Genomic DNA, 21,837 nt, shown 5'->3' with positions numbered 1-21,837 from the left:
TCTATGTATTGTATCTATGTAATGTATCTATGTATTGTGTCTATGTATTGTGTCTATGTATTGTATCTATGTATTGTATCTATGTATTGTGTCTATGTATTGTGTCTATGTATTGTATCTATGTAATGTAATGTATCTATGTAATGTATCTATGTATTGTATCTATGTAATGTATCTATGTATTGTGTCTATGTAATGTATCTATGTATTGTGTCTATGTATTGTATCTATGTAATGTAATGTATCTATGTATTGTATCTATGTTATGTGTCTATGTATTGTGTCTATGGTATGTAATGTGTCTATGTATTGTATCTATGTAATGTAATGTATCTATGTATTGTGTCTATGTATTTTGTCTATGTATTGTAACTATGTTATGTATCTATGTAATGTATCTATGTATTGTGTCTATGTATTGTGTCTATGTATTGTATCTATGTAATGTAATGTGTCTATGTATTGTGTCTATGTAATGTGTCTATCTATTGTATCTATGTTATGTATCTATGTAATGTATCTATGTAATGTAATGTATCTATGTATTGTGTCTATGTATTGTGTCTATGAATTGTATCTATGTAATGTATTGTGTCTATGTATTGTGTCTATGTATTGTATCTATGTAATGTAATGTGTCTATGTATTGTATCTATGTAATGTAATGTGTCTATGTATTGTGTCTATGTATTGTGTCTATGTATTGTATCTATGTAATGTAATGTATCTATGTATTGTATCTATGTAATGTATTGTGTCTATGTATTGTGTCTATGTATTGTGTCTATGTATTGTATCTATGTAATGTGTCTATGTATTGTATCTCTGTAATGTGTCTATGTAATGTATCTATGTATGGTGTCTATGTATTGTGTCTATGTAATGTATCTATGTAATGTATCTATGTATTGTGTCTATGTAATGTAATGTGTCTATGTAATGTATCTATGTAATGTATCTATGTATTGTATCTATGTAATGTATCTATGTAATGTATCTATGTAATGTATCTATGTAATGTGTCTATGTATTGTGTCTATGTATTGTGTCTATGTAATGTATCTATGTAATGTGTCTATGTAATGTATCTATGTATTGTGTCTATGGATTGTGTCTATGTATTGTGTCTATGTATTGTATCTATGTAATGTAATGTATCTATGTAATGTATCTATGTATTGTGTCTATGTTTTGTGTCTATGTATTGTATCTATGTATTGTGTCTATGTATTGTTTCTATGTATTGTGTCTATGTATTGTGTCTATGTATTGTATCTATGTAATGTAATGTATCTATGTATTGTATCTATGTAATGTATCTATGTAATGTATCTATGTAATGTATCTATGTATTGTATCTATGTAATGTATCTATGTAATGTATCTATGTATTGTGTCTATGTATTGTGTCTATGTATTGTGTCTATGTAATGTATCTATGTAATGTATCTATGTAATGTATCTATGTATTGTATCTATGTATTGTGTCTATGTATTGTGTCTATGTATTGTATCTATGTAATGTAATGTATCTATGTAATGTATCTATGTATTGTGTCTATGTATTGTGTCTATGTATTGTATCTATGTATTGTATCTATGTATTGTGTCTATGTATTGTGTCTATGTATTGTGTCTATGTATTGTATCTATGTAATGTAATGTATCTATGTAATGTATCTATGTATTGTATCTATGTAATGTATCTATGTAATGTGTCTATGTAATGTATCTATGTAATGTATCTATGTTATGTGTCTATGTTATGTGTCTATGTTATGTGTCTATGTATTGTGTCTATGTAATGTATCTATGTAATGTGTCTATGTATTCTGTCTATGTAATGTGTCTATGTATTGTATCTATGTAATGTATCTATGTAATGTATCTATGTATTGTGTCTATGTATTGTATCTATGTAATGGATCTATGTATTGTGTCTATGTATTGTGTCTATGTTATGTAATGTGTCTATGTATTGTATCTATGTAATGTAATGTGTCTATGTATTGTATCTATGTTATGTGTCTATGTATTGTATCTATGTTATGTAATGTATCTATGTATTGTATCTATGTTATGTGTTTATGTATTGTGTCTATGTTATGTAATGTGTCTATGTATTGTATCTATGTAATGTAATGTATCTATGTATTGTGTCTATGTATTGTGTCTATGTATTGTATCTATGTAATGTATCTATGTATTGTGTCTATGTAATGTATCTATGTATTGTGTCTATGTATTGTATCTATGTAATGTAATGTGTCTATGTATTGTATCTATGTTATGTGTCTATGTATTGTATCTATGTTATGTAATGTATCTATGTATTGTATCTATGTTATGTGTCTATGTATTCTGTCTATGTTATGTAATGTGTCTATGTATTGTATCTATGTAATGTAATGTATCTATGTATTGTGTCTATGTATTTTGTCTATGTATTGTATCTATGTTATGTAATGTATCTATGTATTGTATCTATGTTATGTGTCTATGTATTCTGTCTATGTTATGTAATGTGTCTATGTATTGTATCTATGTAATGTAATGTATCTATGTATTGTGTCTATCTATTGTGTCTATGTATTATATCTATGTAATGTAATGTGTCTATGTATTGTGTCTATGTAATGTACCTATGTATTGTATCTATGTTATGTATCTATGTAATGTATCTATATAATGTAATGTATCTATGTATTGTGTCTATGTATTGTGTCTATGTATTGTGTCTATGTATTGTATCTATGTAATGTAATGTGTCCATGTATTATATCTATGTAATGTAATGTGTCTATGTATTGTGTCTATGTATTGTATCTATGTAATGTAATGTATCTATGTATTGTATCTATGTAATGTATTGTGTCTATGTATTGTGTCTATGTATTGTGTCTATGTATTGTATCTATGTAATGTATCTATGTAATGTATCTATGTAATGTATCTATGTATTGTATCTATGTAATGTATCTATGTAATGTATCTATGTATTGTATCTATGTATTGTGTCTATGTATTGTGTCTATGTATTGTGTCTATGTAATGTATCTATGTAATGTATCTATGTAATGTATCTATGTATTTTATCTATGTATTGTGTCTATGTATTGTGTCTATGTATTGTATCTATTTAATGTAATGTATCTATGTAATGTATCTATGTATTGTGTCTATGTATTGTGTCTATGTATTGTATCTATGTATTGTATCTATGTATTGTGTCTATGTATTGTGTCTATGTATTGTGTCTATGTATTGTATCTATGTAATGTAATGTATCTATGTAATGTATCTATGTATTGTATCTATGTAATGTATCTATGTAATGTGTCTATGTAATGTATCTATGTAATGTATCTATGTTATGTGTCTATGTTATGTGTCTATGTTATGTGTCTATGTATTGTGTCTATGTAATGTATCTATGTAATGTGTCTATGTATTCTGTCTATGTAATGTGTCTATGTATTGTATCTATGTAATGTATCTATGTAATGTATCTATGTTATGTGTCTATGTGTTGTATGATGTTATGTGTCTATGTGTTGTATCATGTTATGTGTCTATGTATTGTATCTATGTAATGTATCTATGTATTGTGTCTATGTAATGTATCTATGTAATGTATCTATGTATTGTGTCTATGTATTGTATCTATGTAATGGATCTATGTATTGTGTCTATGTATTGTGTCTATGTTATGTAATGTGTCTATGTATTGTATCTATGTAATGTAATGTGTCTATGTACTGTATCTATGTTATGTGTCTATGTATTGTATCTATGTTATGTAATGTATCTATGTATTGTATCTATGTTATGTGTTTATGTATTGTGTCTATGTTATGTAATGTGTCTATGTATTGTATCTATGTAATGTAATGTATCTATGTATTGTGTCTATGTATTGTGTCTATGTATTGTATCTATGTAATGTATCTATGTATTGTGTCTATGTAATGTATCTATGTATTGTGTCTATGTATTGTATCTATGTAATGTAATGTGTCTATGTATTGTATCTATGTTATGTGTCTATGTATTGTATCTATGTTATGTAATGTATCTATGTATTGTATCTATGTTATGTGTCTATGTATTCTGTCTATGTTATGTAATGTGTCTATGTATTGTATCTATGTAATGTAATGTATCTATGTATTGTGTCTATGTATTTTGTCTATGTATTGTATCTATGTTATGTAATGTATCTATGTATTGTATCTATGTTATGTGTCTATGTATTCTGTCTATGTTATGTAATGTGTCTATGTATTGTATCTATGTAATGTAATGTATCTATGTATTGTGTCTATCTATTGTGTCTATGTATTATATCTATGTAATGTAATGTGTCTATGTATTGTGTCTATGTAATGTACCTATGTATTGTATCTATGTTATGTATCTATGTAATGTATCTATGTAATGTAATGTATCTATGTATTGTGTCTATGTATTGTGTCTATGTATTGTGTCTATGTATTGTATCTATGTAATGTAATGTGTCTATGTATTATATCTATGTAATGTAATGTGTCTATGTATTGTGTCTATGTATTGTATCTATGTAATGTAATGTATCTATGTATTGTATCTATGTAATGTATTGTGTCTATGTATTGTGTCTATGTATTGTGTCTATGTATTGTATCTATGTAATGTGTCTATGTATTGTATCTATGTAATGTGTCTATGTAATGTATCTATGTATTGTGTCTATGTATTGTGTCTATGTAATGTATCTATGTAATGTATCTATGTATTGTGTCTATGTAATGTAATGTGTCTATGTAATGTATCTATGTAATGTATCTATGTATTGTATCTATGTAATGTATCTATGTAATGTATCTATGTATTGTATCTATGTAATGTATCTATGTAATGTATCTATGTATTGTATCTATGTATTGTGTCTATGTATTGTGTCTTTGTATTGTGTCTATGTAATGTATCTATGTAATGTATCTATGTAATGTATCTATGTATTGTGTCTATGTAATGTATCTATGTAATGTATCTATGTATTGTGTCTATGTATTGTGTCTATGTATTGTGTCTATGTATTGTATCTATGTAATGTAATGTATCTATGTAATGTATCTATGTATTGTGTCTTTGTATTGTGTCTATGTATTGTATCTATGTATTGTATCTATGTATTGTGTCTATGTATTGTGTCTATGTATTATATCTATGTAATGTAATGTATCTATGTAATGTATCTATGTATTGTATCTATGTATTTTATCTATGTAATGTATCTATGTAATGTATCTATGTATTGTATCTATGTAATGTATCTATGTAATGTATCTATGTATTGTATCTATGTATTGTGTCTATGTATTGTGTCTATGTATTGTGTCTATGTAATGTATCTATATAATGTATCTATGTAATGTATCTATGTATTGTGTCTATGTAATGTATCTATGTAATGTATCTATGTATTGTATCTATGTATTGTGTCTATGTATTGTGTCTATGTATTGTATCTATGTAATGTAATGTATCTATGTATTGTGTCTATGTATTGTGTCTATGTATTGTGTCTATGTATTGTGTCTATGTAATGTAATGTATCTATGTATTGTGTCTATGTATTGTGTCTATGTAATGTATCTATGTATTGTGTCTATGTATTGTATCTATGTATTGTATCTATGTATTGTGTCTATGTCTTTTGTCTATGTATTGTATCTATGTATTGTATCTATGTATTGTGTCTATGTATTGTGTCTATGTATTGTATCTATGTATTGTATCTATGTATTGTGTCTATGTAATGTATCTATGTAATGTATCTATGTATTGTGTCTATGTATTGTATCTATGTATTGTGTCTATGTATTGTGTCTATGTATTGTATCTATGTAATGTAATGTATCTATGTAATGTATCTATGTATTGTGTCTATGTATTGTGTCTATGTATTGTGTCTATGTATTGTGTCTATGTAATGTAATGTATCTATGTATTGTGTCTATGTATTGTGTCTATGTAATGTATCTATGTATTGTGTCTATGTATTGTTTCTATGTATTGTATCTATGTATTGTGTCTATGTATTGTGTCTATGTATTGTATCTCTGTATTGTATCTATGCATTGTGTCTATGTATTGTGTCTATGTATTGTATCTATGTATTGTATCTATGTATTGTGTCTATGTAATGTATCTATGTAATGTATCTATGTATTGTGTCTATGTATTGTATCTATGTATTGTGTCTATGTATTGTATCTATGTATTGTATCTATGTATTGTGTCTATGTATTGTGTCTATGTATTGTATCTATGTATTGTATCTATGTATTGTGTCTATGTAATGTATCTATGTAATGTATCTATGTATTGTGTCTATGTCTTGTATCTATGTATTGTGTCTATGTATTGTATCTATGTATTGTATCTATGTATTGTGTCTATGTATTGTGTCTATGTATTGTGTCTATGTATTGTATCTATGTATTGTGTCTATGTAATGTATCTATGTAATGTGTGTATGTATTGTATCTATGTATTGTGTCTATGTAATGTATCTATGTATTGTGTCTATGTATTGTATCTATGTATTGTGTCTATGTATTGTGTCTATGTATTGTGTCTATGTATTGTGTCTATGTATTGTATCTATGTAATGTGTCTATGTAATGTGTCTATGTATTGTATCTATGTAATGTAATGTATCTATGTAATGTAATGTATCTATGTAATGTATCTATGTATTGTGTCTATGTATTGTGTCTATGTATTGTGTCTATGTAATGTATCTATGTAATGTAATGTATCTATGTATTGTGTCTATGTATTGTATCTATGTAATGTAATGTATCTATGTATTGTGTCTATGTATTGTGTCTATGTATTGTGTCTATGTATTGTATCTATGTATTGTGTCTATGTTAAAAATAATGACCACGATGGAAATTACGTTCCCGACTTTATTGTGCAATCCCTGAAACGTAAATAAACATAAGTTTTATGACATTCAGAGATTGTCAAGCCAAGTCTTCCATACTGGTTAAGTCTACAAGGTAGATGATGTATTTTCTGTTTGTTGAGATTGTCAGTCTATTGATTGACAGTCTATTGATTGACAGTCTATTGATTGACAGTCTATTGATTAACAGTCTATTGATTGACAGTCTATTGATTGTAAACCATGATATTGAATCGCCTGAAGTCGGTATGCTTTGTTGATTGGTTGTGTGGTGCATCGGCACAGAAACCTTTTAGGGGAAAATTTGTTGCGTATATAAAAAAATATGGCGTCAAAATCTGATTTCCCCCATAGCTGATCATTGTCTGCAGTCTGCTCTGATCATAGTGTAGGTCTAATCAAACAGGCAGGGAGAGTGGGCTGGTCCGTGGTGGTCGGCGAACCCTCAACCTTCTGGCCCCTTAGCCCTGCATGACATCGATTGTGCCGCAAAAGCATGCTGACTGAAGTGAGCAAAGTCCATTTCCTCGTTAATAAACACAGGGTCACAATAGTTATTGGTATTTTTAGTTTTAAATATAATTTTTAGTTAATTCTATGGGGGGGGGGTGTTCAATGTATTCTACAGCACAAGGGGAGGGTCAAAAATATTTTTAATTTGGGGGGAGGGGGGTGCATTTTGTTTTTAGACACATTGAGTTGAACTGTCCCTTACATTTGCCCCCGCTCTCTCCTATTGGCTACTATCACGCCTAAAGATTGTGTGTGAGGCGGTCTTACCAATTACCACCCCTACTTAGTTTCTCTGCATGGATGACAGATAATCATCACAGTTCACTGTGAGGAGGATGGCGGAGGAGCTGCATCCAGCCGAGCACGGGTGAGTGGATTTTAATATAATACTGTTTACCAAGTTATTATAGTGAGCTGTTCTAAAGAGTTATTATGGTGAGCTATTATGGTGAGCTATTCAAAAGGGTTATTATAGTGAGCTATTCTCAAGAGTTATTATGGTGAGCTATTCTCAAGTGTTATTATAGTGAGTTATTATGGTGAGCTATTCAAAAGGGTTATTATGGTGAGCTATTCAAAAGGGTTATTATGGTGAGCTATTCAAAAGGGTTATTATAGTGAGCTATTCTCAAGAGTTATTATGGTGAGCTATTCTAAAGAGTTATTATAGTGAGTTATTATGGTGAGCTATTCAAAAGGGTTATTATAGTGAGCTATTCTCAAGAGTTATTATGGTGAGCTATTCTCAAGTGTTATTATAGTGAGTTATTATGGTGAGCTATTCAAAAGGGTTATTATGGTGAGCTATTCTCAAGAGTTATTATGGTGAGCTATTCAAAAGGGTTATTATGGTGAGCTATTCTCAAGAGTTATTATGGTGAGCTATTCTCAAGAGTTATTATGGTGGGCTATTCAAAAGGGTTATTATGGTGAGCTATTCTCAAGAGTTATTATGGTGAGCTATTCAAAAGGGTTATTATGGTGAGCTATTCTCAATAGTTATTATGGTGAGCTATTCTCAAGAGTTATTATGGTGAGCTATTCTCAAGAGTTATTATGGTGAGCTATTCTAAAAAGTTATTATGGTGAGCTATTCAAAAAAGTTATTATGGTGAGCTATTCTCAAGAGTTCCACAACTTACAGAATGTTTAAGGAATGATAGGATACCTCGTTGAGCAATATGCCTCAATGTTAATGACTCTGATGTAAACATGCTGATGTAAACATTCTTTTAGAAAGCCCAATTACTTGATTTAGTAGGCCCGACTAGAATGCAAACACATAGCCTCATAGCACCTCTACCATTAAATCTTTTAGTTCACAAAAATTTGTTTGATTTTGTGACAAAGGTATACATGTCATTTCATTTGTATAAAATGATCTACCTTGACAAATGGAAATATTCCTTGCTGTGAACTTGGTGCCGATACGTCACATGGACCTTTGAACATACAGTATTTATTACAGAATGACATAGCTCAGTGGAGATAAGATTATTAAACCGTGGATATGTCTGTCGCTACCAAGACACAAACACACTACCACCAGTCACTACCAAGACACAAACACACTACCACCAGTCACTACCAAGACACAAACACACTACCACCAGTCACTACCAAGACACAAACACACTACCACCAGTCACTACCAAGACACAAACACACTACCACCAGTCACTACCAAGACACAAACACACTACCACCAGTCACTACCAAGACACAAACACACTACCACCAGTCACTACCAAGACACAAACACACTACCACCAGTCATTACCAAGACACAAACACACTACCACCAGTCACTACCAAGACACAAACACACTACCACCAGTCATTGTAGCCAGCCACATAACTTTGTGACATTCAGAATGTTTTCCAAACCTGTAGCTTAAAAGAGTCTTATCATTGATTCTATAAAGGGTTTTGTTCCTTGTTACACTGAAATGATGACCCAATAGATAGTAGACTACCCTGTCTTACTATTCAGCCAGAGGGAGACCTTGTTGCACATTGGTTGTCATGTTGTGTTAAATTACACATAGCTAGACTACTGTAGACGAGGGGAGATTATTGTAAACGTGTGTTATATTACACATAGCTAGACTACTGTAGACGAGGGGAGATTATTGTAAACGTGTGTTATAAACATAGCTAGACTACTGTAGACGAGGGGAGATTATTGTAAACGTGTGTTATATTAAACATAGCTATACTACTGTAGACGAGGGGAGATTATTGTAAACGTGTGTTATATTACACATAGCTATACTACTGTAGACGAGGGGAGATTATTGTAAACGTGTGCTATATTACACATAGCTAGACTACTGTAGACGAGGGGAGATTATTGTAAACGTGTGTTATAAACATAGCTAGACTACTGTAGACGAGGGGAGATTATTGTAAACGTGTGTTATATTAAACATAGCTATACTACTGTAGATGAGGGGAGATTATTGTAAACGTTTGCTATAAAGCTGTTGTTGTTTTAGAAGTCTGACTCCGTGATCGCTGGACGTCAAAGTTCACTGAGTCACTGGGTTTATGAGTTTTCTTCGAGAACATCAGCAGGACCGTTTACGCAATGTTGTGTGTGTGCGCAGGTACAGGTGTATCTCCAGTTGGCTTCCATCTTGGTGCCCCACCTCCCTCTCTCAGCTAAAGGATGCAGAGGACAAAATGCTCAGGGGTAAGAGTGTGTGTGTGTATGCCTACATCATCTCTCCTACCTGTCACACTTGCACATCTTATCTCCTCTCTCATTTTGCTTTCCCTCCCTGTTCCCCTCCATCTTTCTCCTCCATCCCTCCATCCATTTCTCTCCTCTCAGCTGTGAAGACCCCATTCTCCAGGCAAGATGTCCCGATATCCAATGGCAACTATGTCTGGACCATAGCCTTCAACACCAAAGCACATCCCTCACTCCCCCCCCAGCCCCAGTCTCAGCCCCAGTCTCAGCCCCAGTCTCAGCCCCAGTCTCAGCCCCAGCCTCATCCCCAGCCTCAGCCCCAGTCTCAGCCCTCTTCTCTCCAGCGTCGTCCCCGTCCTCCGCTGGTGCTGCTCCATGGGTTTGGGGGTGGTGTGGGTCTGTGGGCTCAGAACCTGGACTCTTTGTGTGGCAGTGGAGCCGTGTATGCCCTGGATCTGCTGGGGTTCGGTCGGAGCAGCAGGCCCCTGTTCAGCGTGGACCCCCAGGGGGCAGAGGAGCAGTTCCTAGGGGCCCTGGAGGAGTGGAGAGACAGGATGGGCCTGGAGGAAATGATCCTGCTGGGACACAACCTGGGAGGATACCTGGCTGCTGCTTACACACTTACACACCCACACAGGTCAGCGGGACGAGAGGGACGAGAGTAGGGGGGTCGTGTGTTTGTGTTTGTGTTCATACTGTGTGTTCATACGTACACTGAGTGTACAAAACATTAGGAACACCTGTTTTTTTTATGACATAGACCAGGGATAGTCAACTACTATTGGAGAAGGTCCAGTGACACAAATCTCCTAGGTGACAAAGGTCCGGATGAATACCGTCCTTTATCGGAGATGTGGTAAAGCGTAGTAACAAGCATAGTCGTCTACGACATAGAAAACACGTTGTATTAAAAATAATGTAGAAGTCACTGTGGGCCATGAAGTATTCATGTAGAAGTCAATGTGGGCCATGCAGTATTCATGTAGAAGTCACTGTGGGCCATGCAGTATTCATGTAGAAGTCACTGTGGGCCATGCAGTATTCATGTAGAAGTCACTGTGGGCTGTGCAGTATTCATGTAGAAGTCACTGTGGGCCATGCAGTATTCATGTAGAAGTCACTGTGGGCCTTGCCCTTGCATCAATGAGAAATTACATTGTTCTGTCTCCTGCCAGTGCTTTGAACTTTGGCACAAATGGTGTGAGAGAAACTGTGAGACAATGGTGCAGGTGTTCATTGTTGAGCCTTGTGCGTTTTTTTGTTTTTAAGAAAGTTAATTGTGGAGAAGGCTGATTCATAGCTGTATGTGGAACCAAACAAGTGCCAATTTCTTGAGAATGAGGACTTCAGCTGCAGGCACCATTTTTCCCCAGGAAGTGACAGGGTCACAGTCACCAGCCTGCTCCTTCAAAGACATTTTCTTGCGGCTCAATCAACTCCATCTGCAGTGATGTAACATCTACCCATCTGAAGATCTGTGTTGCTTCTTCTGACAACTTTTCACATTTTGTGACCAAGAAGGAGATCAGGATGAGCAGCCTTGAAGTTATCCATCAGCTTCTGGATAAAATCAACATGGTTGGGAAAAATCACCGCTGTGCCCAGGTGATTCTTTTTTTTTAAAGCTGTTTAAATATATAACAAAATGCAATGTTGTCCGGTCCGGAATGACCCTTCTCTGGGTCCGGACGTGGACTGCGGTTCGCCAGTTGAGTTTAGCTGACAAAGACTGACCAGGTGAATCCAGGTGAAAGCTATGATCCCTTATTGATATCACTTGTTAAATCCACTTCAATCAGTGTAGATGAAGGGGAGGAGATGGGTTAAAGAAGGATTGTTAAGCCTTAAGAAAATTGAGACGGATTGTTTATGTGTGCCATTCAGAGGGTAAATGGGCAATACAAAATATTTAAATGCCTTTGAACGGGGTATGGTAGTAGGTGCCAAGCGCACCGGTTTGTGTCAAAAACTCAACCCTGCTGGGTTTTTCACACTCAACAGTTTTCTGTGTGTATCAAGAATGGTTCACCACCCAAAGGACATCCAGCCAACCACAACTGTGGGAAGCATTTCAATCCACATGGGTCAGCGTCCCTGTGGAACGCTTTGGACACCTTGTAGAGTCCATGCCCTAACGACTTGAGGCTGTTCTGAGGTCAAAAGGGGGAGGTGCTACTCTATATTAGGAAGGTGTCCTTAATGTTTTGTACACTCAGTGTATGTGTTCACACTGTGTGTGTTTACAGGGTGAAACACCTGATCCTGGTGGAGCCATGGGGGTTCCCAGCCCGCCCAGAGAGCATGGATCAGGAGAAATCTATCCCAGTGTGGATCAGAGCCATGGGGGTCGTCATGAGTCCCTTCAACCTCCTGGCTACACTAAGACTGGCTGGACCACTGGGTAAGATATACAGTGCCTTCGGAAAGTATTCAGACCCCTTGACTTTTCCCACATTTTATTACATTACAGCCTTATTCTAAAATCGATTTTTTTTTAAATACTCAGCAATCTAAACACAATACCCATAATGACAAAGCAAAAACTGGTTTTTAGATATTTTTGCAAATGTATGAAAAATAAAAAACAGAAATAATACTCTTTGCTATGAGACTCGAAATTGAGCTCAGGTGAATCCTGTTTCCATTGATCATCCTTTAGATTTACAATTGGTAAATTCAATTGATTGGACATGATTTGGAAAGGCACACACCTGTCTATATAAGGTCCCACAGGTCACAGTGCAAGTCAGAGCAAAAACCAAGCCATGAGGTCGAAGGAATTGTCTGTAGAGCTCCGAGACAGGATTGTGTCGAGGCACAGATCTGGGGAAGGGTACCAAAAAATGTCTGCAGCATTGAAGGTCCCCAAGAGCACAGTGGCCTCCATCATTCTTAAACGGTAGAAGTTTGGTTCCACCAAGACTCTTCCTAGAGCTGGCCGCCCAGCCAAACTGAGCAATCGGGGGAGAAGGGTCTTGGTCAGGGAGGTGAACAAGAACCCGATGGTCACTCTGACAGAGCTCTAGAGTTTCTCTGTGGAGATGGGAGAACCTTCCAGAAGGACAATCATCTCTGCAGCACTCCACCAATCAGACCCTTATGTTTGAGTGGACAGACGGAAGCACATGACAGCCCACTTGGTGTTTGACAAAAGGCACCTAAAGGACTCTGACCAGGAGAAAAAAGATTATCTGGTCTGATGAAACCAAGATTTAACTCTTTGGCCTGAATGCCAAGTGCCACATCTGGAGGAGAACTGGCACCATCCCTACGGTGAAGCATGATGGTGGCAGCATCATGCTGTGGGGATGTTCTTCAGCGTCAGTGACTGGAAGACTAGTCAGGAACGAGGGAAAGACGAACAGAACAAAGTACAGAGAGATCCTTGATGAAAACCTGCTCCAGAGCGCTCAGGACCTCAGACTGGGCCAAAGGTTCACCTTCCAACAGAACATCGACCCCAAGCACACAGCCAAGACAAAGCAGGAGTGGCTTCGGGACAAGTCTCTAAATGTCCTTGAGTGGCCCAGCCAGAGCCTGGACTTGAACCCGATTGAACATCTCTGGAGAGACCTGAACATAGTTGTGCAGCAACGCTCCCCATCTAACCTGACAGAGCTTGAGAGAATCTGCAGAGAAGAATGGGAGAATCTCCCCAAATACAGATGTGCCAAGCTTGTAGCGTCATACCCAAGAAGACTCGATGCTGTAATCACTGCTAAAGCTGCTTCAACAAAGTACTGAGTAAAGGGTCTGAATACTTATGTAAATGTGATATTTCCGTTTTGTATTTTTATAAAATAAGCAAGTATTTAAAAAAAACTGTTTTGCTTTGTCATTATGGGGTATTGTGTGTAGATTGATGATGGAAAAAAAACATTTAATCAATTTTAGAATAAGACTGTAACGTAACAAAATGTGGAAAAAGTCAAAGGGTCTGAATACTTTCCGAAAGCAATGTACATACTAAGACTGGCTGGACCACTGGGTACGATATAGAGCACCAGTCAAAAGTTTGGACACACCCACTCATTCAAAGGTTTTTCTTTATTTTTACTATTTTCTACCATGTAGAATAATAGTGAATACATCAAAACTATGAAATAGCACATATAGAATAATGTAGTAACCAAACAAGTGTTAAACTAATCTAAATATATTGTATATTTTAGATTCTTCAAAGGAGCCACCCTTTGCCTTGATGGCAGCTTTGAACACTCTTGGCATTCTCTCAACCATCTTCACCTGGAATGCTTTTCCAACAGTCTTGAAGGAGTTCCCACATATGCTGAGCACTTGTTGGCTGCTTTTCCTTCACTCTGCAGTCCAACTCATCCCAAACCATCTCAATTGGGTTGAGGTCGGGTGATTGTGGAGGCCAGGCCATCTGACACAGCACTCCATCACTCTCCTTCTTGGTCAAATAGCCCTTACATAGCCTGGAGGTGTGTTGGGTCATTGTCCTGTTGAAAAACAAATGATAGTCCCACTAAGCCCAAACCAGATGAGATGGTGTATCACTGCACAATGCTGTGGTAGCCATGCTGGTTAAGTGTTTTTTTGAATTCCAAATAAATCACTGACAGTGTCACCAGCAAAGCATCCCCACACCATCACACCTCCTCCTCCATGCTTCATGGTGAGAACCACACATGCGGAGATCATCCGTTGACCTACTCTGTGTCTCAGAAACACACGGCGGGTGGAACCAAAAATCTCAAATTTGGACTCATCAGACCAAAGGACAGATTTCCACCGGTCTAGTGTCCGGTGGAAACCAAGCAAATCTCTTGTTATTATTGGTGTCCTTTAGTAATGGTTTCTTAGCAGCAATTCGACCATGAACGCCTGATTCACACAGTCTCCTCTGAACAGTTGATGTTGAGATGTGTCTGTTACTTGAACTCTTTGAAGCATTTATTTGGGCTGCAATTTCTGAGGCTGGTAACTCTAATGAACTTATCCTCTGCAGGAGAGGTAACTCTGGGTCTTTCTTTCCTGTGGCGGTCCTCATGAGAGCCAGTTTCTTCATAGCTCGTGATGGTTTTTGCGACTGCACTTGAAGAAACATTCAAAGTTCTTGAAGTCTTAAAGTAATGATAGAGTGTCGTTTCTCTTTGCTTATTTTAGCTATTTTTTCCCTAATATGGACTTGGTCTTTTACCAAATAGGGCTATGTTCTGTATACCACCCTTAACTTTTAACAACACAACTGATGAGCTCAAACGCATTAAGAAGGAAAGAAATTACACAAATGAACTTTTAACAAGGTACACCTGTTAATTGTAATGCATTCCAGGTGACTACCCCATGAAGCTGGTTGAGAGAATGCCAAGAGTGTGCAAAGCTGTCATCAAGGCAAAGTGTGACTACTTTGAAGAACACACAAGTTGAAAGACTTGCAAGATGTTACAACATGAAAGGTGTTAATTGGTGGACTATTCCCTCCCTTTCTCCATTCCTTCTCCATTCCTCTCTCCATTCCTCGTCCATCCCTCTCTTACTCGCTCAGGTCCTATGTTGGTCCAGACCATCAGGTCAGATTTTAAACAGAAGTACTCTTCAGTGTTTGATGACAACACTGTATCAGACTACATCTACCATCTCAATGCACAGACACCCAGGTAGACACACACACACACACACACACACACACACACACACACACACACACACACACACACACACACACACACACACACACACACACACACACACACACACACACTCTAACACCCGTTCTCGCTCCATAGTGGTGAAGCAGCGTTTAAGAACATGACGGTACCATATGGCTGGGCTAAGAGACCGATGCTAGATCGTATTGTACAGATCCAACCCGACATTCCCATATCCATCATCTATGGATCCCGATCCAGCATCGACAGTGACTCGGGATACACTCTCCAGAAAACCAGACTGGATGTGGACATCATGGTGAGTTGATGATTCTTGTAGCAAGTTCTCTGAAAGTGTTATGAAATGGATTGGTCACACACGCTCAGCGTGTACCGTCGTTTTTGGGATGTCAAGTGTCCCTCTCTGTCTGCCTCTCTCTCCCACACTTCCCTAGTTCTCCCTCCCTCTCTCTCTCTCTTTCTCTCTCTCTCTCTCTCTCTCTCCCACACTTCCCTAGTTCTCCCTCTCTCTCTCTCTCTCTCTCTCTCTCTCTCTCTCTCTCTCTCTCTCTCTCTCTCACTTTCTCTCTCTCTCTCCCACACTTCCTTAGTTCTCTCTCTCTCTCTCTCTCTCTCTCTCTCTCTCTCTCTCTCTCTTTCTCTCTCTCTCTCTCTCTCTATTCAAAGGGCTTTATGGCATGGGAAAAGGTTGTATGTTTAACAGTAAACAACACTCAGGAAAGTTTTAAAAGAATAGAGACATTTCAAATGTTATGTTACTGGCTATGGACAGTGTTGTAGAAATGAGAAAATAGTTGAAGTATAAAAGCAAAAATAAATAAACATAAATATAGGTTGTATTTACAATGGTGTTTGTTCTTCACTGGTTGCCCTTTTCTTGTGGCAACAGGTCACAAATCTTGCTGCTGTGGTGGCACACTGTGGTATTTCACCAAATACATATGGGAATTTATCAAAATTGGATTTGTTTTCAAATTCTTCCTGTGTCTGTGTAATCTGAGGGAAATATGTGTCTCTAATATGGTCATACATTTGGCAGGTTAAGAAGTGCAGCTCAGTTTCCACCTCATTTTGTGGGCAGTGTGCACATAGCCTGTCTTCTCTTGAGAGCCATGTCTGCCTATTGAGAGATGCCTCCATAGCAAGGCTATGCTCAGTGAGTCAATACATAGTCAAAGCTTTTCTTAATTTTGGATCAGTCAAAGTGGTTGGGTATTCTACCACTGTGTCAAGTAGTTATATTTTTGTTTCCTCGTGATTTGGTTGGATCTAATTGTGTTGCTGTCCTGGGGATCTTTGGTGTTCTACGTTGTACACGGAGGATGTTTTGGTTTTTGTGTCCCAGTTTGTGAATTCTTGGTTGGTGAGTGGACCCCAGACTACTCCAGATCATAATTGGGATGTCAAATGTTATGTTATTTTTGATGGCATAGAAGGCCTTGCCTTGTCTCTCAGATCGTTCACATCTTTGTGGAAGTTACCTGTGGTGCTGATGTTTAGGCCGAGGTATGTGTAGTTTTTTGTGTGCTCTAGGGCAACGGTGTCTAGATGGAATTAATATTTGTGGTCCTGGCAACTGGACATTTTTTGGAACACCATTGTTGTTGTTTTACTGAGATTTACTGTCAGGGTCCAGGTCTGACAGAATCTGTGCAGAAGATGTAGGTCCTCCTTGGTTGGGGACAGCAGCACCAGATCATCAGCAAACAGTAGACATTTGACTTCAGATTTTAGTAGGGTGAGGCCTGGTGCTGCAGACTGTTCTAGTGCCCTCGCCAATTCATTGATATATATGTTGAAGAGAGTGGGGCTTAAGCTGCATCAGTCTCACCACACGGCCCTGTGGAAAGAAATGTGTGTGTTTTTTTTGGCCAACTTTAACCGCACAAATGTACGAGTCTGCTGTTAATGATAATGCAGAGGATTTCCCCAAGGTTGCTGTTGACGCATATCCCACGGTAGTTATTGGGGTCAAATTTGTCTCCACTTTTGTGGATTGGGGTGATCAGTCCTTGGTTCCATCTATTTGGGAATGTTCCAGAGCTGAGGATGATGTTAAAGAGTTTAAGTATACCCAATTGGAATTTGTGGTCTGTATATTTTATCATTTAATTTAGGATACCATTAACACCACAGGCCTTTTTGGGTTGGAGGGTTTGTATTTTGTCCTGTAGTTCATTCAATGTAATTGGAGAATCCAGTGGGTTCTGGTCGTCTTTATTGGAGAAATATTGGAGAAGTGGTTTATCCACACATCTCCGTTTTGGATAGATAACTCTTCATGTTGTTGTTTGTTTAGTGTTTTCCAATTTTCCCAGAAGTGGTTAGATTCTATGGATTCATTAATTACATTGAGCTGATTTCTTACGTGCTGTTCCTTCTTTTTCCGTAGTGTATTTCTGATTGCTTTAGTGATTCACCATAGTGAAGGCTCAAGTTTTCTGGGTCTCTCTGTGTTTTTGGTTGGACAGGTTCTTCCATTTCTTTCTTAGGTTTTTGCGTTTTTGAATTGAATTGAATTGAATTTATTCATCAAACCATTTGTCATTGTTGTTCATTTTCTCCGGTTGTCTTGTTTAAATGTTTTGATTTTATAGGGAAGCTGAGAGGTCAAATATACTGTTAAGGGATTGAATTTGTTGTAAGCTAATTGTTTTCTGTTAGGTTTCCACACTACTTTCCTTCCATCTATAGGGATCTCTTAATAGTATGCAGTTTGTTCAGCTTTGATGGTTGATTATTGCTCTTTCAATTCAAAGGGCTTTATTGGCATGGGAAACATATTTTTATATTGCCAAAGCAAGTGAAATAGATAATAAACAAAAGTGAAATAAACAATTGCAAATGAACAGTAAACATTACACTGACAAAAGTTTCAAAGGAATAGACATTTCAAATGTCATATTATGGCTACGGTATGTACAGTGTTGTAACTATGTGCAAAGTATTTAAAGTACAAAAGGGAAAATAAATATTTCTCTCTCTCTCTCTCTCTCTCTCTCTCTCCAGGTGATAAGGGGAGGAGGTCACTATGTATTTGCTGACCAGCCAGATGACTTCAATCAGAACATTCTTCACATCCTAGCCAGGCTGGATGGAGAGAAGGATGAGAGGAGGGAGAGAAGGATGAGAGGAGGGAGAGAAGGATGAGAGGAGGGAGAGAAGGATGAGAAGGAAGGAGAGGAGGAGAGGAGGAGGAGAGGAGGGAGAGAAGGAGGAGAGGAGGGAGAGAAGGAGGAGAGGAGGGAGAGAAGGATGAGAGGAGGGAGAGAAGGAGGAGAGGAGGGAGAGAAGGAGGAGAGGAGGGAGAGAAGGAGGAGAGGAGGGAGAGAAGGAGTAGAGGAGAGAAAGAAGGATGAGAATGAGGAGAGGAGGGAGAGAAGGATGAGAGGAGGGAGAGAAGGAGGAGAGGAGGGAGAGAAGGAGGAGAGGAGGGAGAGAAGGAGGAGAGGAGGGAGAGAAGGATGAGAGGAGGGAGAGAAGGAGGAGAGGAGGGAGAGAAGGATGAGAATGAGGAGAGGAGGGAGAGAAGGATGAGAGGAGGGAGGAGAGGGTGCTAAAGAGGAGTTGTGTGGATAAGAAGGAAGAGAGAAAAGGGAAATGAAGAAGAGGAGGAGGAGGGGAAGGAGGAGATTGTGGGGTGAGTAAAGAGGGATAGGAGATGGACAGAAGAGACAGAATGAGTAGAGGGAGAAACAGAGAAGGTGGTGGGGAGAGAAGCAGAGAAGGAGGAGGGGAGAGAGGCAGAGAAGGAGGAGGGGAGAGAGGCAGAGAAGGAGGAGGGAAGAGAGGCAGATGAAGGGAGGAGGGGAGAGAGGCAGAGAAGGAGGAGGGGAGATAGGTAGAGAAAGAGGAGGGGAGAGAGGCAGAGAAGAAAGAGGGGAGAGAGGCAGAGAAGGGGGTGGGGAGAGAGGCAGATGAAGGGAGGAGGGGAGAGAGGTAGAGAAGGGGGTGGGGAGAGAGGCAGAGAAGTAGGAGGGGAGAGAAGCAGAGAAGGGGGAGGGGAGAGAAGCAGAGAAGGGAGAGGGGAGATAGGCAGAGAAGGGGGAGGGGAGAGAGGCAGAGAAGGGGGAGGGGAGAGAGGCAGAGAAGGGGGAGGGGAGAGAGGCAGAGAAGGGGGAGGGGAGAGAGGCAGAGAAGGGGGAGGGGAGAGAGGCTGAGAAGGGGGAGGGGAGAGAAGCAGAGAAGGGGGAGGGGAGAGAGGCAGAGAAGGGGGAGGGGAGAGAGGCAGAGAAGGGGGAGGGGAGAGAGGCAGAGAAGGGGGAGGGGAGAGAGGCAGAGAAGGGGGAGGGGAGAGAGGCAGAGAAGGGGGAGGGGAGAGAGGCAGAGAAGGGGGAGGGGAGAGAGGCTGACGTAGGATGGTTACATAGTGATCCAGGGATAATCACTGAAGGCACTGTTATGGATATCATTTTTGTAAAGAAATTTAAAATGTATTTTCTGCAGTTCTTGTTTTATTTTCTTAAAGAAAGAATAATGAACATGGATTTAGTTTAGTTTTTTGACTAATGGACGTAGTACCATGTCTCAAAGCTGCTACCAGTAGGCTAACAGCTCATTCACATTCACAGAGTACCGGCAAGCAAAGCTACAGGAATAAAGATTGGAAGACATTTTTGGTAACCAAAGGAGAAACTTCTTTTCTGTGGTGAACTGGTACAAAGTTGACTGGGATTTTTCTTTCTTACTTTCAGGGGTATAGTGCTGCCAGAGCTCAGAGGAGATATGCTCCGTCACTTAAAAAAATATTTTGGAGCTAGTTGAAACTATTTACCTATTTTGAGCTGGTAAAACTATTTTTGTAAAATATATTCTGATAAATTCAAAATCAATTATATTTAATTACCACTAAAACTCCATGAAAAACGACAGAATGACAAAACAAATCAATATGTAGAACAGCCTAAGCGTTGGTCAATGAGGTAGGTCAGTGGGGGGAATCAATGAGGTAGGTCAGTGGGGGAATCAATGAGGTAGGTCAGTGGGGTAGGTCAATGAGGTAGGTCATGGGTGGAATCAATGAGGTAGGTCAGTGGGGTAGGTCAATGAGGTAGGTCAGTGGGGTAGGTAAATGAGGTAGGTCAATGAGGTAGGTCAGTGGGGTAGGTCAATGGGGTAGGTCAATGAGGTAGGTCAGTGGGGTAGGTCAATGGGGTAGATCGTTGAGGTATGTCAATGGGGTAGGAAAATGTGGTAGATCAATGAGGTTTTCTTTGTCTTCTCTCTGGTGGTGATGAGAATGATGAAGAACTATAGGGTACATGATGAAGAACTATAGGGTACATGATGAAGAACTATAGGGTACATGATGAAGAACTATAGGGTACATGATGAAGAACTATAGGGTACATGATGAAGAACTATAGGCTACATGATGAAGAACTATAGGCTACATGATGAAGAACTATAGGGTACATGATGAAGAACTAACTATAGGGTACATGATGAAGAACTATAGGGTACATGATGAAGAACTATAGGGTACATGATGAAGAACTATAGGGTACATGATGAAGAACTATAGGGTACATGATGAAGAACTATAGGGTACATGATGAAGAACCATAGGGTACATGATGAAGAACTATAGGGTACATGATGAAGAACTAACTATAGGGTACATGATGAAGAACTATAGGGTACATGATGAAGAACTATAGGGTACATGATGAAGAACTATAGGGTACATGATGAAGAACTATAGGTTACATGATGAAGAACTATAGGGTACATGATGAAGAACTATAGGGTACATGATGAAGAACTATAGGGTACATGATGAAGAACTATAGGGTACATGATGAAGAACTAACTATAGGGTACATGATGAAGAACTATAGGGTACATGATGAAGAACTATAGGGTACATGATGAAGAACTATAGGCTACATGATGAAGAACTATAGGGTACATGATGAAGAACTATAGGGTACATGATGAAGAACTATAGGGTACATGATGAAGAACTATAGGGTACATGATGAAGAACTATAGGGTACATGATGAAGAACTATAGGGTACATGATGAAGAACTA

The 21,837-nt window shown here is 37.9% G+C and overlaps 1 protein-coding gene across 1 annotated transcript; it reads left to right on the top strand.

The window, feature by feature from the left end:
• The first annotated feature begins 302 nt into the window (after window positions 1-302).
• Window positions 303-19,719, top strand: LOC123732153 (1-acylglycerol-3-phosphate O-acyltransferase ABHD5-like). Its single transcript, XM_082961341.1, has 8 exons — window positions 303-7,466; window positions 7,717-7,838; window positions 10,081-10,166; window positions 10,308-10,803; window positions 12,413-12,567; window positions 15,679-15,790; window positions 15,920-16,100; window positions 18,812-19,719. Exons 2-8 carry the CDS (start codon window positions 7,807-7,809, stop codon window positions 18,950-18,952), a joined length of 1,203 nt encoding a protein of 400 aa, XP_082817467.1. The 5' UTR covers window positions 303-7,466; window positions 7,717-7,806; the 3' UTR covers window positions 18,953-19,719.
• Window positions 19,720-21,837: the final 2,118 nt, after the last annotated feature.

This window comes from Salmo salar, chromosome 14 (assembly GCF_965601325.2).
Source record: "Salmo salar chromosome 14, fSalSal1, whole genome shotgun sequence".
NCBI lineage: Eukaryota > Metazoa > Chordata > Actinopteri > Salmoniformes > Salmonidae > Salmo > Salmo salar.
The sequence above is the reverse complement of the archived record's forward strand: the minus strand, read 5'-3'. Positions and strand labels throughout refer to the sequence as shown.

Coding starts and splice junctions, on each gene's coding strand:
- LOC123732153 (XM_082961341.1), top strand. CDS start 7,807: ATGGCGGAGGAGCTGCATCCAGCCGAGCACGG. Junction 10,804..12,412: donor ACACTTACACACCCACACAG/GTCAGCGGGACG, acceptor GTGTGTTTACAG/GGTGAAACACCTGATCCTGG. Junction 12,568..15,678: donor AAGACTGGCTGGACCACTGG/GTAAGATATACA, acceptor TTACTCGCTCAG/GTCCTATGTTGGTCCAGACC.